Genomic DNA, 16,167 nt, shown 5'->3' with positions numbered 1-16,167 from the left:
ATCCAAAAATGGGCAGAAGACCTAAATAGACATTTCTCCAAAGAAGTTATACAGATGGCCAACAAACACATGAAAGGATGCTCAACATCACTAATCATTAGAGAAATGCAAATCAAAAGTACAATGAGGTAACACCTCACACCAGTCAGAATGGCTATCATCAAACAATCTACAAACAATAAATGCTGGAGAGGGTGTGGATAAAAGGGAACCCTCTTGCACTGTTGGTAGTAATGTAAATTGATACAACCACTATGGAGAACAGTATGGAGGTTCCTTAGGAAACTAAAAAGAACTACCATACGACCCAGCAATCCCACTACTGGGCATGTACCCTGAGAAAACCATAATTCAAAAAGAGTCATGTACCACAATGTTCATTGCAGCTCTATTTACAATAGCCAGGACATGGAAGCAACCTAAGTGTCCGTCGACAGATGAATGGATAAAGAAGAGATGGCACATATATACAATGGAATATTACTCAGCCATAAAAAGAAACGAAATTGAGTTATTTGTAGTGAGGTGGATGGACCAGAGTCTGTCATACAAAGTGAAGTAAGTCAGAAAGAGAAAAACAAATACTGTAAGCTAACACATATATATGGAATCTACAAAAAAAAAAAAAAATGGTTCAGAAGAACCTAGGGGCAGGACAGGAATAAAGACGCAGACATAGAGAATGGACTTGAGGACACAGGGAGGGGGAAGGGAGCGTCCCACAGGAAGCTGGGACGAAGTGAGAGAGTGGCATGGACATATATACACTACCAAATGTAAAACAGATAGCTAGTGGGAAGCAGCCGCATAGCACAGGGAGATCAGCTCCGTGCTTTGTGTCCACCTAGAGGGGTGGGATAGGGAGGGTGGGAGGGAGATGCAAGAGGAAGGGGATATGGGGATATATGTATATGTATAGCTGATTCACTTTGTTATAAAGCAGCAACTAACACACCATTGTAAAGCAATTATTCTCCAATAAAGATGTTTAACAAATTAAAAAAAAATCCTTTGTAAACTTATCCAAGTTAAGGAAAAGACACAAACCAAATCCTTTTCTAACCATTGAAATGTGCAGTCATCTTAGCTAAAGCAACCTACTCCATTTTTCATCAAACGCACAAAAGGTTTTGTAACATTCTGAGGTCCCTGCCAATACTCGTGATATGTACAAATGTACTCCAATCAGTTAAGTCAGGGCGGCTTGCATTTCCCAAGAACCATGAGGGGGCAAAAAAAAAAAAAAGAAAAATGTGGTCGCTGTTATTCACATATGTCAGATAAGGAAACAGAAACTAAGTGTTGGTTTCAAGGTCACCCCGACACTGGTGGGTTTGGGACCAAAACTCTCTGGTTTTTGTTTCTGGTGTTTTGGAAACTCAGGGATTGGTGGATTCTGTTCAAACTCTGCTCCCAGGCTCAGTCTCTTAGCAAACTGGCACCAGGAACTGGCCCATAAAGACCTTTCTCAAGCCCAATTCTGCCCAGCCTCAGGGGTGCTAGAAGCCCTGGAATCATCCATGATGCAGGTCAGTGAAGGAAACTGATCTCCATGCTCAGGGCCATCATTTGTCACCCAGAGAGGCTTCCTCCTAATGTTTTTTACCCGACACTGTGGAGCATGTTCACTAAGTAGACTGTCAACCCCGTGAGGCTGGGAGGGACCGTGCCTTATCCCCACCACAGCACAGCCCCACTGGTGCTAAATAAATGCTTGCTCTTGAGGGTGGTGGTGATTCTGATGGGGCTTCTGTTTATAGTCCGAAGGAGTCATCATCATCATCATCATCATCAACAACAGAAAACAAATATTTGCTCTTGGCCAGGCACTGTGCCAAGAAATGGAGATCCAATGATGAAAAGTCAAGCCTTCTGACTCTAAGGAGTTCATAGTCTTGTGGGGAGACGGTCACGTCGAGTCTGCCTGGAGAGGCCAGGATGGCTTCACAGAGGAGGCAGCTTGGAGCTGAGACTGAGGAGGACGGGAGTTCCCCAGGCAGATGGGGGTGGGGAGGGGGCTCCTGGCAAAGGGAACACACGTGAAGGTGTGGAGGTGTGAACAGAGCACTGCTGTGTTGGAGGACCTGTCCAGTGCTGCTGGAATGTCAAGCTGTTTTCTGTATGACCCCGCCATCCACCACTGTAGGCATGGTTTGGAAGTGCCAACATTTCTTCCTGCCTTTCATTTTTCATTAGAAGGTTCTTTTAATCAGCCATCATGATTGGCTTCCCACTATGTGTCAGGCACTGGGCAGGTTACTGGGGTACAAGAGATGAGGGGGTCGACACGGTGCCTGCCCTCCTGGAGCTCTAAGTCGAATGATGAAAAATCAGGTTCTGTTAACATCATAGTGCAGAGAGTGGGGGCCAAGGGGGACCTCATTTAGTGGGGGGTGTATTAGTTTCCTGTGTCTGTTGTAACAAATTGCCACAAACGTAGTGGCTTAAAACAACACAAATTTATTATCTTATGGTTCTGGAAGTCAGAAGTTAAAAATCTGTCTTACTGGGCTGAAATTAAGGTCTAGGCAGGGCTGGATCCTTCTGGAGGCTCTAGGGAAGAATCTGTTCCTTGTCTTTTCCAGCTTCTAGGGATGGACTACATTCCTTGTCTTATGGCCACATCACTTGGACCTCTACTTCTGTCCTTAAATCTGTTTCTTTCTCTGACCCTCCTGCATTCCTCTTATAAGGACATTTGTGATGACACTGGGTCCTCCCAGATAATCCAGGATAATCTCCCCAACTCAAGATCCTTAACTTAATCAGATCTGCAAAGTTCCTTTTGCCATGTACGGTAACATATTCATAGGTCCCAGGGATGAGGATATGGGCATCTTTGGGGGCTGTTATTCTGCCGACCACAGAGGGAGCAGGGGGAAGGGGAGGAGGTGCTTCTAGAAGTGGTATTTAACCCCCAGACTTATGGGTCAGAAGGTGGGTGAAAGTGGAAGCAAGGAGGTCACTTATGAGGCTGTTGGATTAGACCAGGCAGGATGTGATGGTGGCCTGGATGAGGCTGGTGGCCATGGTGATGGTGAGAGGCGCAAGGGATTAAGATACAGTGAAGGGGGGCGAAAGAATAGGAAATGAGGACAAAGTTGAAAGAAAGCAGGCCTGGGCAAGGCTAGACTTCTCTGTATCAACAAGGGCAAGTTGGAACCTGAATGTAATGCCTTTAGGGAATATTGGCAAGAACATAATGCCCAGGGTGCTAATTCTAATTCTTAAGTCTTTCGGTCAGAGATTCTAGAGAGTTCTGTGTTCATGTAGGTCAGAAGGAAATGTAACATTTACTGACTTATTTGATAGAATAATGTACAATAAAAAGCTGATATTCAACTTTGGTTTCCAAAGAGAAAATTTGATTTTGAGGTTCTATGAGGAAAGGCAGACGTAACAAACTAGATTCTTCCAGGTGTGGTCAGGGTCATTGGTGTTTTGAGTGAGGAGAAGTGACATTCCTACACTTTTATTTACCCTGAGTTCCTCAAGGCAGAGATACAGCAGTTTAACTCTCACGAGTGGGACTGTTTGTCTCACTTAGGTGATTAGGTTTGTTATCTTCTAATATACATTGTTTACGCAACAGCCAAGTTGCACCTTGACAGAGGCCATAATAAGCATTAGTATTATGAAGGGAGAACAAAAGCGAAGGAAAATGTCCATTCGTTGTGCACCAGGCCGATTTCTGAAATGTGTGATACCATTCTGTGTGTGATACTGCGCTGAACTTCCTGCCGTTCCAGAAGAGTCCCCAAATTAACATATTTATATCCAAGGTAATGAAATTGCCCTTACATAGAGCAGGGACCTTTGAGAATTCGATGTGTTCAAACTAGGGGAAATTTCTTTTCCAATAACTTATTATTCGAGGAAAATAGAAGAAAAATTCTATCATTAATAGATCAGGAGTGATTACATGTAAGTCATTGCATTTTCTATTGAGAAATACATTTAGGGTCTATTTTATTATTCTATTTGTTTTCAGGAAACCAAGTTAATCGGAATATAACATCAGTCTTTGATTCCTTCCCTCATTATGACCACCTTTCTTTTTCCTTACCTTTAGTAGTTGTCAGAAACCCAAACTTTCTTTACTCTGATTGATTTTTTCAATTGAAGTATAGTAGATTTACAATATTATATTAGCTTCAGGTGTAAAACAGTGATTCAATATTTTTATAGGTTATACTCCATTTAAAGTTATTACGAAAATGGCTGTATTTCCCTGGGCTGTACAATACATCCTTGTTGCTTGCTTGCTTATCTATCTATTTATTTATTTATTTATTATGTTAAGCCAATGAAAATTTTTTTATTGATGTTTAGTTGATTTACAGTATTGTATAAGTTTTAGGTGTACAACATAGTGATTCGCAATTTTTAAAGGTTATACTCCATTTATAGTTATTATAAAATACTAGCTATATCCCCTGTGCTATACAATATATCCTTGTAGCTTATTTATTTTACACATAGTAGTTTGTGCCTCTTAATCCTGTACCCCTATCTTGTCCCTTCTCTCTTCCCTTGCCCCACTGGTTACCACTAGTTTGTTTTCTTTCTTTTTCTTTAAAATTTATTTATTTTTGGCTGCCTTGGACCTTTGTTGCTGCGCGCGGGCTTTCTCTAGTTATGGCGAGCTGGGGCTACTCTTCGTTGCGGTGCGCAGGCTCATTGCAGTGGCTTCTCTTGTTGCGGAGCATGGGCTGTAGGTGCACGGGCTTCAGTAGTTGTGGCACGTGGGCTCGGTAGTTGTGGCTTGTGGGCTCCAGAGTGCAGGCTCAGTAGTCGTGGCGCATGGGCTTAGTTGCTCCGCGGCATGTGGGATCTTCCCGGACCAGGGCTGGAACCCATGTCCCCTGCACTGGCAGGCGGATTTTTAACCACTGCGCCACCAGAGAAGTGCCCATTAGTTTGTTTTCTATATCTGTGAGTCTGTTTCTCTTTTGTTGTATTTACTAGTTTGTTTTATGTTTTACATTCCACATATAAGTGATATAGAGTATTTGTCCTTCTGTGTCTGACTTATTTCACTAAGCAAAATATCCTCCAAATCCATCCGTGTTGTTGCAAATGGCAAAATTTCATTCTTTTTTATGGCTGAGTAATATTCCATTCTGTGTATATACCACATCTTCTTTATCCATTCATCTGTTGATGGACACTTCCATATCCTGGCTGTTGTAAATAATGCTGCTATGAACATTGGGGTGCAAGTATCTTTTTGAAATAGTGTTTTCATTTTCTTCAGATATATACCCAACAATGGAATTGCTGGATCATATGCTAATTCTATTTTTGTTTTTTTGAGGAACTTCTATACTGTTTTTCATCGTGGCTATATCAATTTACAATCCCAACAGTGTATTAGGGTTCCCTTTTCTCCACATCCTTGCCAACATTTGTTATTTGTAGACTTTTTGTTGATAGCCATTTTGACAGGTGTGAGATGATATCTCATTGTGGTTTTGATGTGTATTTCTCTGATGATTTGTGATGTTGAGGATTTTTTAATGTGCCTGTTGGCCATCTGTATATCTTCATTGGAAAAATGTCTGTTCAGGTCTTCTGCCCATCTTTAATTGAGGTTTTTGGTTTTTTGATATTGAGTTGTGTGAGCTGTTTATCTATTTTGGATATTAACCCCTTATCGATCATATCATTTGCAAATCTTTTCTCCCATTCAGTAGGTTGTCTTTTTGTTTTGTCAATGGTTTCCTTTGCTGTGCAAAAGCTTTTATGTTTAATTAGGTCCCATTTGTTTATTTTTGCTTTTATTTCTTTTACCTTAGGAGGCAGATCCAAAAAAATATTGCTGTAGTTTAAGTCAAAGAGGGTTTTGCCTGTGTTCTCTTCTAAGAGTTTTATGGTTTCAGGTCTTACATTTAGGTCTTTCTCTTGCTGCCTTTAGAATTCTCTCTTTATCTTTAAGTTTTGCCACTTTAATTATGATATATCTTGGTGTGGGTCTGTTTGGGTTCATCTTGTTTGAGTCTCTCTGTTCTTCGTGGAGTTGGATATCTGTTTCCTTCTTCAGGTTTGGTAAGTTTTCAGTCATAATTTCATAAAATATATCTTCAACCCCCTTCTCTCTCTCTCCTTCTGGGCCCCCAATGATGTGAATGTTGGTACACTTGATGTTATCCTAGAGATCTCTTAAACTGTTCTCATTTTTAAATTTATTTTTCTTTTTGCTGTTCTGATTGGGTGATTTCTGTTATTCTATCTTCCAGATCCCTTCTATGTTCTTCTGTGTCACCTCATCTGCTGTTAATTCCTTCTAGTGTGTTTTTCATTTCAGTTATTGTATTCTGTGGTTCTGACTGGTTCTTCTTTTTACATTTTTTAGTTCCTTGTTAAAATTCTCATCTATTCTTTTACCTAATTCAGTTAGTATTCTTATTACTAATGCTTTGAATTCTTCATTTGGTAACTTGTTTACTTTGATTTCATTAATTATTTTTTCAGGGGTTTTCTCTTGCTCTTTCAATTGAGAAAATTCCTCTGTCTTCTCATTTTCCTTATCTTTCTCTGTCTCTATGAAATTAGGTAGAACTGTTACCTATTGCTCCTTATGTTGGAGCATTCCTTTACAGTCTGAGTCTGCCCAGTGGCTTTGGTGGGAGAGCTGGATTTGATGTGAACACGAGTCATATCTTTCCTCAGGTTGTGCTGGCAGCTATCACCTTGGTAGGAGGTGGGGATGGAGACGGAGGGACTAGGACTGCAGCAAGTGTGAGCTGAAGCTTCTGTGCTAAGTGTCCATCATCACTCTATGGGGGACCAGGGTCAGGTTCCAAGTTGCTAGAGCAGAAGCCGTGAGGGTTGGGCTTCCAAACTGGCTCAGTTCCCTTCAAGTATGTGCTCTCCCTCTCCCAGCACTGGCACCCTCACTCCAGAGGAGAACAGTACTGCAGCAAGAGGAGCTAGCACAGGCACTCAGTGAGGGCTGGGGTACAGCCTGTGCCGGTCCAGCCACCATCAGAGATCTGGACTGCCTCTGATGTGCCACTTGTATGTGACAGCAATGGCTGCCTCTGCCCTTCTCAGATGCTGCTTCAGGTTTGAGCTACCTCAGTGTCTCACGACTAAGGTCTTTCCTTGGTCATGGCAGCTCTCATTCCAGTGTGGAGCTGTGATGGGAGGCAAGCAAGGCTGGAATGTTCACTTGGATCAGGCTGGTGTACACACTGGGGAAGTCATGGGAAACCAGTCAGCCACCTGCTTGATTTCAATGTGCCCTCTCGTCCCTGCTTCAGGAGCAAGCCAGCACAAGCACGCTCCTCCTGAGTTGAGTCCAGGCTTCCCACAGCCCTCCTGTTAGTCACGCCAGCCCTCCAGGGGGCTTGTCTTCTTTTTGTAGGACCCCAGCTTTGGGGCGCCCAATATGTGGCTTGAACCACTCACTTCCCAGGGAGAGTCTCCACCCATGAAATCTCCCTTCTCCTCTGAGTGCCGTCCCAAGAGCACAGGTCCCAAGCTGTAGACGTATTTTTGATGTGTTCGTAGAGGGAGGTGAGTTCCATGTCCTCCTGCTTCTCTATCTTGATCTGAGAGTCACTGTGTTTGGTTTTTGACTCTTCGTTATAGCAAGCTCACCCTTCTTTTGTTTTGTGACCACAGACCTGGATAAAAGAACTTTTAAAGTTGGTAGATGCTCATCTCTTCTATACTCTTGGTATACCTAGCCCTCAGCACTTGGACAATTCTGCTGGGTATCCTTCTTCTACCTTTTCCTCTCCAAACTGAACAATATGTCTCTTTTTAAAATATCATGGTTTGTTGTGTATCTTACACATCACTTAACAAGGAAACTAAGGGAGAAAATGAATGAGAAATAACAGAGACATGGCTTTCAAATTTGGACCCTTGTAGAGAAGTATAAACATTTCAGACTCAATTAATATTATCTTTTTTGTGAAAACTAGAATTCCTGGTGCTCGCTTTTTTAGAATTCAACAGGCACCTAGCAACTGATTGAATACCCTCACTGCAGGCTTGGTGAACCAATTTTTAATCCTCACATTTGAAAGCTGGCTTGAGAAAGACATCTGTGCTTTGTTTCCGACAAGTTTTGGGCTTCGTGTTTATAAACAAACTCTCTTTTCCCCTCTCACCCACCCCGTTTCTCAGTGGCCGTTCCTGCAGCAGCGCCCCCGGTGTGCCAGCCCAAGGGCGCTACTAACGGGCATTACACGGCCCCACGCCTCTCCATCTCCTCCCGAGCCACGGTGGTAGCCAGAATGGAAGGTGCCTCCCAGGGGGGCCTGCAGACCGTCATGAAGTGGAAAACAGTGGTTGCCATCTTCGTGGTCGTGGTGGTCTACCTCGTCACGGGCGGTCTCGTCTTCCGGGCATTGGAACAGCCCTTTGAGAGCAGCCAAAAGAACACTATTGCCTTGGAGAAGGCAGAATTCCTGCGGGATCATATCTGTGTGAGCCCACAGGAGCTGGAGACATTGATTCAGGTGAGCAGGGAGTGAGTCAACAGTAGAATCACCTGTGGGGGGGGAGAGTGTGGCATTGGTTTTGTCTTTCTGGCTCACTGAGCTTTGCCGTTGGTTGACATGCTCCTGATGGTCAGGGAGGTCCTCTCTGGGAGGTGACACTTGAGTGGAGACCCGTGACAATGTGGGGGAAGAGGGGTCACATGTACAACGTAGGAGCAGGCTGTGTTTTGTATCACCTGCTTTTGCATGTGGTGGCCAGAGGCAGCAGCAGGCAAAGGGCTTTGGATTTTCAAATTCAAGGCCACTTATATATGCTGATTAACTTTTAAATCTGTGTGAGATGCTGGGGTAAGAGGGTGGTCTAGAAGCCAAAGAAAGAAAGAATTTTAAACAAGCAGAGATGTATTAACCTGTCGAAGGTGAATGAGAATGGAGCAGAGAAAAGGTCACCAGCTGTGGGATGAGTAGGGTGTTACTGACTTGAAAGAGGCTTTGGTGGATTTGTGAGGATGAAATAATAAGGATAACAGTAACAGGGATAATCAAGGTTGCTATTTTTGAACACTTAACTGTGTGTCAGGCACTGTACTAAAGCCCTTCCATGCCTTGGATATTAAGGAAAAAATGTTCATAAAAAATGGAGGCAGAGAACTTTGGGCCCCCGCCTACAGAAACAAGGCACAGGAAGGGGTGGGGCGGCTTGGCAGGGGTGATGTGAGGCTGGGAAGGGATGTGGGAGACAGGGAGTCATCTAAGGTGTCATGACAGGAGGAAGCGAAACAGGAGGCTTGAGAAGTGAGCGAAAGGTGGAGAGGACCGAGTCCTGGGAAGAGGGAAGGGAAGTGGTTTAGAGCCCAGCAGATGGGCTTCACCTTGGAGGTGAGGGAGGATGGCAGCCTCCAATCTACACGCCCTCCTGAGCCACGAGGAGTAGTGGTGGGGGGCGGTGACATTTATGGAGGCAAGGGAGAGTCCCATCTTTCTGGGGGTTCTAAAGTTTGGAAGACAGAGGGATGGAAAGGACAACTTTCACAATTCCTTCTGGCTCTGGGATTACCAGCATTAAATTCTTTTCTTTTAAAAATTAATTAATTTTATTTTTGTCTGCGTTGGGTCTCCGCTGCTACGCGCGGGCTTTCTGTAGTTGCAGCGAGCGGGGGCTACTCTTCGTTGTGGTGTGCGGGCTTCTCATTGCGGTGGCTTCTCTCGTGGCGGAGCACGGGCTCTAGGGGCGTGGGCTTCAGTAGTTGTGGCATGCGGGCTCCAGTAGTTGTGACACCCGGGCTTAGTTGCCCCATGGCATGTGGGATCTTCCCGGACCAGGGATTGAACCTGTGTCACCTGCATTGGCAGGCGGATTCTTAACCACTGCACCACCAGGGAAGTCCCACCAGCATTAAATTCTAATGGCTAAAAAAAAATTCTAATGGCTACTACAAACTAGGATTCTGTAGGATTCACAAGTCTGGGCTGGCTTATTTATCTATTTCCAGCTACGCTGATAGGGTAGGGGGATTCTGAGGCTGCTTGTGATCTGGCCCCTTCATAGTAGTTGTAGTCTTTTTTTTTTTTAATTAATTTATTTATTTTTGGCTGTGTTGGGTCTTCGTTTCTGTGCGAGGGCTTTCTCCAGTTGTGGCAAGCGGGGGCCACTCTTCATCGCGGTGCGCGGGCCTCTCGCTATCGCGGCCTCTCTTGTTGCGGAGCACAGGCTCCAGACGCGCAGGCTCAGTAATTGTGGCTCACGGGCCTAGTTGCTCCGTGGCATGTGGGATCCTCCCAGACTAGGGCTCGAACCCGTGTCCCCTGCATTGGCAGGCAGACTCTCAACCACTGCGCCACCAGGGAAGCCCGTAGTTGTAGTCTTTTAAATTAATTTCTATAATCTGACTTGACTCTTAGATTAATAGAAATATACATTTTTTTCCTGGGAATACATATAGCTTCATACCTATATCCTACAGTTTTTATTAAAAAATAAAACCTTACAATTCTAAAGGTCAAGGGGCAGTGTTTCATATCACTCTTTCTTAGATGGCCTTGTCTTTTTTTTTTTTTTTTTCTCCTTTCATGGTAAAATGCTACCAATCTGGCACTAATCTGTGCCAGATTTAAGGCTCATAAAGGCGTAGAGAATGGAGGAAATAATTCTGGAGTAATTTTAAGTAAGGAACTTATACATGTTGTGGTGATATGTGGTGAGATCCTTTTTATTTAGTTGCAATACATGTAATAACCTAAAAGGTGGTCTGAATTGAATCTAGACTTGTGCCTGAATTTTCTTTCCTTAGACAATGAGATCTTGAGGAAAAGGATCATATCTTATTATCTTTGCATCCATGTGTAGCCTCTGCATGGCTTTACATCTAATTATTACCCAATAGAGAAATGCTTTTGGGATGAGCTATCAAACTAAATCTATAACACTGGTGATGCCATGAGACATCTGAGCTTATTCATGCATTTATTTATTAATTCAGTATTTCTCTATTGTCCATTCTTTGGCCTTCTCCTTTATGAAAGAATTCAGTGGCCAGAATGAAGGACAGGATGGAGGAGGGTAGAGATTCTAGTTCTGGTGTTGCTGTTAAGACCTATCCTTTGACCTCGAAGATTTCTCTATGAAATGAGGGTGTGTGTGTGTGTGTGTGCGCGTGCCCTTGAGATCATTTTTATAACAATTAAAACATATACCCTTTAGTAAGCACCCGTTATGAGCTAGGCCCCTTCTACCCATCATCTCATTTAATCTCTCCAACAACCTTCTAACTTGGTATAGTTATACCCATTTTATAGGTAAAGAACTGATGCTAAAAGAGGTTGAGTAACTTTCCAACCACCAACATGACAGAGCTGGGATTCAAAGTGAGGTCTGCCTGGCTCTACGCTGCCTCGCCCAATGAGTCTACAGCCCTTGAAGTAGTGTTTACTTTAGCATAAGCTTAACTCTCTCTTAAACATTTGCTTTATGTTCAACACTTTACAGAATTTTAGCAGAGTCAAAAGGCATTGGAGTTCCTTGCTCTTTAACAGAAAGCATTTCCTCTTTTTTCCCTTTATACCCATTGACTATCAATCCTGGACATGGGATACTTTAAGATCTCCATCTACTCTGATGTAAGGATTCATACTGGTGTTTACCCACAGTTTTTTGTAGGCTAAGCAGTTAAAAATGCTGAACCTGTGTCAGTCAAGAATCAAATTATTATGGTTTATAAATAAGACGAAAAGACAACCCTCAGAATGGGAGAAAATATTTGCAAACGAAGCAGCTGATAAAGGATTAATCTCCAAAATATACAAGCAGCTCATGCAGCTCAATATCAAAAAAACAAACAACCCAATCCAAAAATGGGCAGAAGACCTAAATAGACATTTCTCCAAAGAAGATATACAGATGGCCAACAAACACATGAAAGGATGCTCAACATCACTAATCATTAGAGAAATGCAAATCAAAACTACAATGAGGTATCACCTCACACCAGTCAGAATGGCCATCATCAAAAAATCTAGAAACAATAAATGCTGGAGAGGGTGTGGAGAAAAGGGAACCCTCTTGCACTGTGGGTGGGAATGTAAATTGATACAGCCACTATGGAGAACAGTATGGAGGTTCCTTAGAAAACTAAAAATAGAACTACCATAAGACCCAGCAATCCCACTACTGGGCATATACCCTGAGAAAACCATAATTCAAAAAGAGTCATGTACCACAATGTTCATTGCAGCTCTATTTACAATAGCCAGGACGTGGAAGCAACCTAAGTGTCCATCAACAGATGAATGGATAAGGAAGATGTGGCACATATATACAATGGACTATTTTACTCAGCCATAAAAAGAAACGAAATTGAGTTATTTGTAGTGAGGTGGATGGACCTAGAGTCTGTCATACAGAGTGAAGTAAGTCAGAAAGAGAAAAACGAATACCGTATGCTAACACATATATATGGAATCTACAAAAAAAAAAGTTCTGAAGAACCTAGGGGCAGGACAGGAATAAAGACGCAGACATAGAGAATGGACTTGAGGACACGGGGAGGGGGAAGGGTAAGCTGGGGCGAAGTGAGAGAGTGGCATGGACATATATACACTACCAAATGTAAAATAGATAGCTAGTGGGAGGCAGCCGCATAGCACAGGGAGATCAGCTTGGTGCTTTGTGTCCACCTAGAGGGGTGGGATAGGGAGGGTGGGAGGGAGACGCAAGAGGGAGGGGATATGGGGATATATGCATACGTATAGCTGATTCACTTTGTTATACAGCAGCAACTAACACACCATTGTAAAGCAATTATACTCCAATAAAGATGTTAAAAGTATTTATTATGGTTTACCCTTCACTGATTCCTTCACAGGATGACAGTGTCCACACTTTCGGACCAGGGGGCATCCTCTCCACTCCACACCTCTGAGCAGCACTGTGTGTAGTGCTCATAAGGAACACTGTGTTTGGGAGGGTTTTCAGTGTGGTGTGTTCTAAGCTGGAGAATTAGTATTACTGTATCTCACCGATATTTTTATTGTTGTATCTGGCTGGTCAATGGTATTTATCTGGTAGTGTCAGGACTCTTGGCTGGATTGAGTGAACCCCTCTTAAAGCTAATCTGGAAGGTGTAATTCATGTTATTAATAATAAAAACAGAATACCTGGAACAGCTTAACCCCCGTGAAATGCCTGGATACCTTAAAAGGGCCATAGCTGGGGAGGGATTTTCCAAAGACTTAAAAAACCACTTTTATGAGGTATCATGGGACTCCGGAGGTGACAGACGGGTCACCATCCCTGACCCAGACGCTGCTATGGAGGGGACTGTTTCATTAATTAATTCATCTACGCGTTCTTTAAGTTGCTACTGAGCTTCTGTTACATCAGGTAACAAGCTAAGTGCTGGGGATAGAAAAGGTGAAGATGACATATCCCTTGAGCAAGTTGCGAACTTCTCTGTGATTCCATTTCATTATCAATAAAATGTGCCTAAAATCCCTCCCCCTTAGGATATTGAGAGGATTAAATTCTGGAATTCATGAGAAGGGCTTTGAACTGCTCTTGGCACGTGGTGAGCACTCAAAAAAAAAGATAGATATTGCTGCTGCTGTTTATAGTATTATTCAAGGAGCTCAGAATTTCAAGCAGTGGTTCTTAGTGGGGAGCGGGGGTTGCTTCCAGGGGGCATCTGACAACGTCTGGAGACATTTTCAATTGTCACAGTTGGAGAGATGCTACAGATGTCTAGTGGGTAGAGGCCAGGGACGCTGCTCAACATCCAACAATGCCCAGCATAGCCACTCATAGCAAAGAATTATCCAGCTTCACATGGCAGTAGATTGAGAAACCCTAGAGGAAGAGGCGTATAAACCAATAACTAGAATTCACTGGAATGGAGCTATTTTTTCCCCCGTTTTTTTTTTTTTTTTAAGTTTGGTTTTGTTTTTTTTTAAGATTTATTTATTGATTGATTGGTTGATTGCTATGTTGGGTCTTCGTTTCTGTGCGAGGGCTTTCTCTAGTTGCGGCGAGCGGGGGCCACTCTTCATCGCGGTGCGCGGGCCTCTCACTATCGCGGCCTCTCTTGTTGCGGAGCACAGGCTCCAGACGCGCAGGCTCAGTAGTTGTGGCTCACGGGCCTAGTTGCTCCGCGGCATGTGGGATCCTCCCAGACCAGGGCTCGAACCCGTGTCCCCTGCATTAGCAGGCAGATTCTCGACCACTGCGCCACCAGGGAAGCCCTTTTCCCCAGTTTTATTGAGATATAATTGACACATATCACTGTATAAGTTTAAGGTGTGCAGCATAATGGTTTGAACATTTATTGTGAAATGATTACTGCAGAAAGTTGAGTTGGCATCCATCACCTCATATAGATCCAATAAAGGGCAAAATTTTTTTTCCTTGTGGTGAGAACTCTTAGATTTATTCTCTTAACAACTTTCATATATAGCATACAGCAGTGTTAACTATACTCATAAAGTTGTACATTACCTCCCGAGGACTGACTTATAACTGGAAGTTTGTACCTTTCCACCACCTTCCTCCAACTCCCCTTTCCCCACCCCCCATCTCTGATCTTTTTTACTATGAATTTTTTTAAAAAACATTTCACATGTAAGTGAAATCATACAGCATTTGTCTTTCTCCATCTGACTTATTTCACTGAGCATATCCTCAGGGTCCATCCATGTTTTTGCAAATGGCAGGATTCCTTCATTTTTTAATGGCTGAATAATATTACATTATATATATGTAAAACTCACAACTTCTTTATCCATTAATCTATGGCCACTCAGGTTGTTTCCATGTCTCGTCTACTGTAAATGCTGCTATGAACATGGGGGTGCAGATACCTTTTCGAGTTAGTGTTTTTGTTTCCTTTGGATGTGTTCCCAGAAGTGGAGTTGCTGGATCATTTGGTAGTTCTGCTTTTAATTTTTTGAGGAAACGTCGTACTGTTTTCCGTAGTGGCTGCACCAGTTTCCAACCCCATCAATAGTGCGCAAGGGCTCCCTTTTCTCCACATTTTCCCCAGCATCTGTGATCTCTTGTCTTTTCGAGGATCACTGGAGTGGAGCCCCAGTGAGGCAAACGGAGGTCAGGGAAGATTTTGTGGCTATTTGTCTCCTTTAGTCCCTGCAACGATTCTATGAGGATAGTCTTTTGTGCCACTTGCAGAGGAGGAAACTGAGGCAGCAGGAGGTGAAGTCACACGCTCAAGGACACCTGGTTAGTGAGTGGAATCTCAGATTCACCCCTGGGCAGTCTGACACTGTCCTGTTCTCTTAAACACCACGCATTGGAACAGAAACGTGGAATACGGAAGGAGTTCATCATTCAGGACCCACCGTGAAGGGCATTCCAGCGGCATGTGGAGCCCGTTGAGGGAGGTGCAGGTGGTCCGTGTGCCTTGAGCTGAGAGGTGTGGGCAGGTGGTGGGAGATGAGCTTGGGACGGGGGCAGGGGCTGGATGTGAGAGGTGCCCAGAGAGCCTTGCTGAGCGGTTTGGGCTTTGTGCTGCGGGAAGTGGGGGAGTCACTGAAAGATTTAAGAAGGTAGTGACACGGTGGAAACTTTCTTTGGAAAGGTAACTCTTTTAGCGATGAGGATGTAGGGTTGGAGGAAGGAGAAATTGGAGGACGTAAGACCAGTTCGGAAGCATGTTGGGACCTCATCGGTGGGCCATGCTGAGACACAGTGAAGGGGCCACATTTAAGAGAGTCTGACAAAGAAAACTTGAAAACGACTCATGTCCCATTCAGCAAAGATGTCTGGAGTGCCTGCCCTGCGCTCTACCTCCCTGCCTGTTCAAGCAGAGGCCATGTGGGTGCGGTAGCCCGGCGAGCGGCACCCACACTCTGGAGTTAATCTTCCTGTGTTAAATCTTTTTTCTGCCCGTGGGCTGTGTGATCTGGGTGAGAAAGGGAGTCACCCCAGGCCTCAGCTTCCCTTCTGTAAAGTGACGATTATGATAACAGTGTCCACTTGTTAGGGAGGTCTGAAGATTAAACAAAAAAGCTCAGCTAGTTTGAGCTATTGTGATCGCTACTATTTATTTGTTAGGGAAGGCAGGAAAAAGAAATATAGAGAACCCCTAAATTATTATTATTATTATTATTTTTAGTGAAACAAAGTGTTTATTAGGAGGAAAAAGAGTACGTGTGGATAGACACATGGGCAGACTCAGAGAGAGAGTCGCGCCCTCATGGTAGTTTG

At 43.6% G+C, this 16,167-nt stretch overlaps 1 protein-coding gene across 1 annotated transcript in view; it reads left to right on the top strand.

Moving 5' to 3' along the window:
* KCNK10 (potassium two pore domain channel subfamily K member 10) overlaps window positions 1-16,167 on the top strand; it is a 136,813-nt gene that overhangs the window by 53,700 nt on the left and 66,946 nt on the right. Inside the window, 1 exon segment of the mRNA XM_036845190.1 lies at window positions 8,140-8,474. Within this exon segment, the coding sequence (XP_036701085.1) occupies window positions 8,140-8,474 (335 nt within the window).

The sequence above is a fragment of the Balaenoptera musculus genome, chromosome 2 (genome assembly GCF_009873245.2).
Source record: "Balaenoptera musculus isolate JJ_BM4_2016_0621 chromosome 2, mBalMus1.pri.v3, whole genome shotgun sequence".
In the NCBI taxonomy this organism is placed as follows: domain Eukaryota; kingdom Metazoa; phylum Chordata; class Mammalia; order Artiodactyla; family Balaenopteridae; genus Balaenoptera; species Balaenoptera musculus.
The sequence above is the reverse complement of the archived record's forward strand: the minus strand, read 5'-3'. Positions and strand labels throughout refer to the sequence as shown.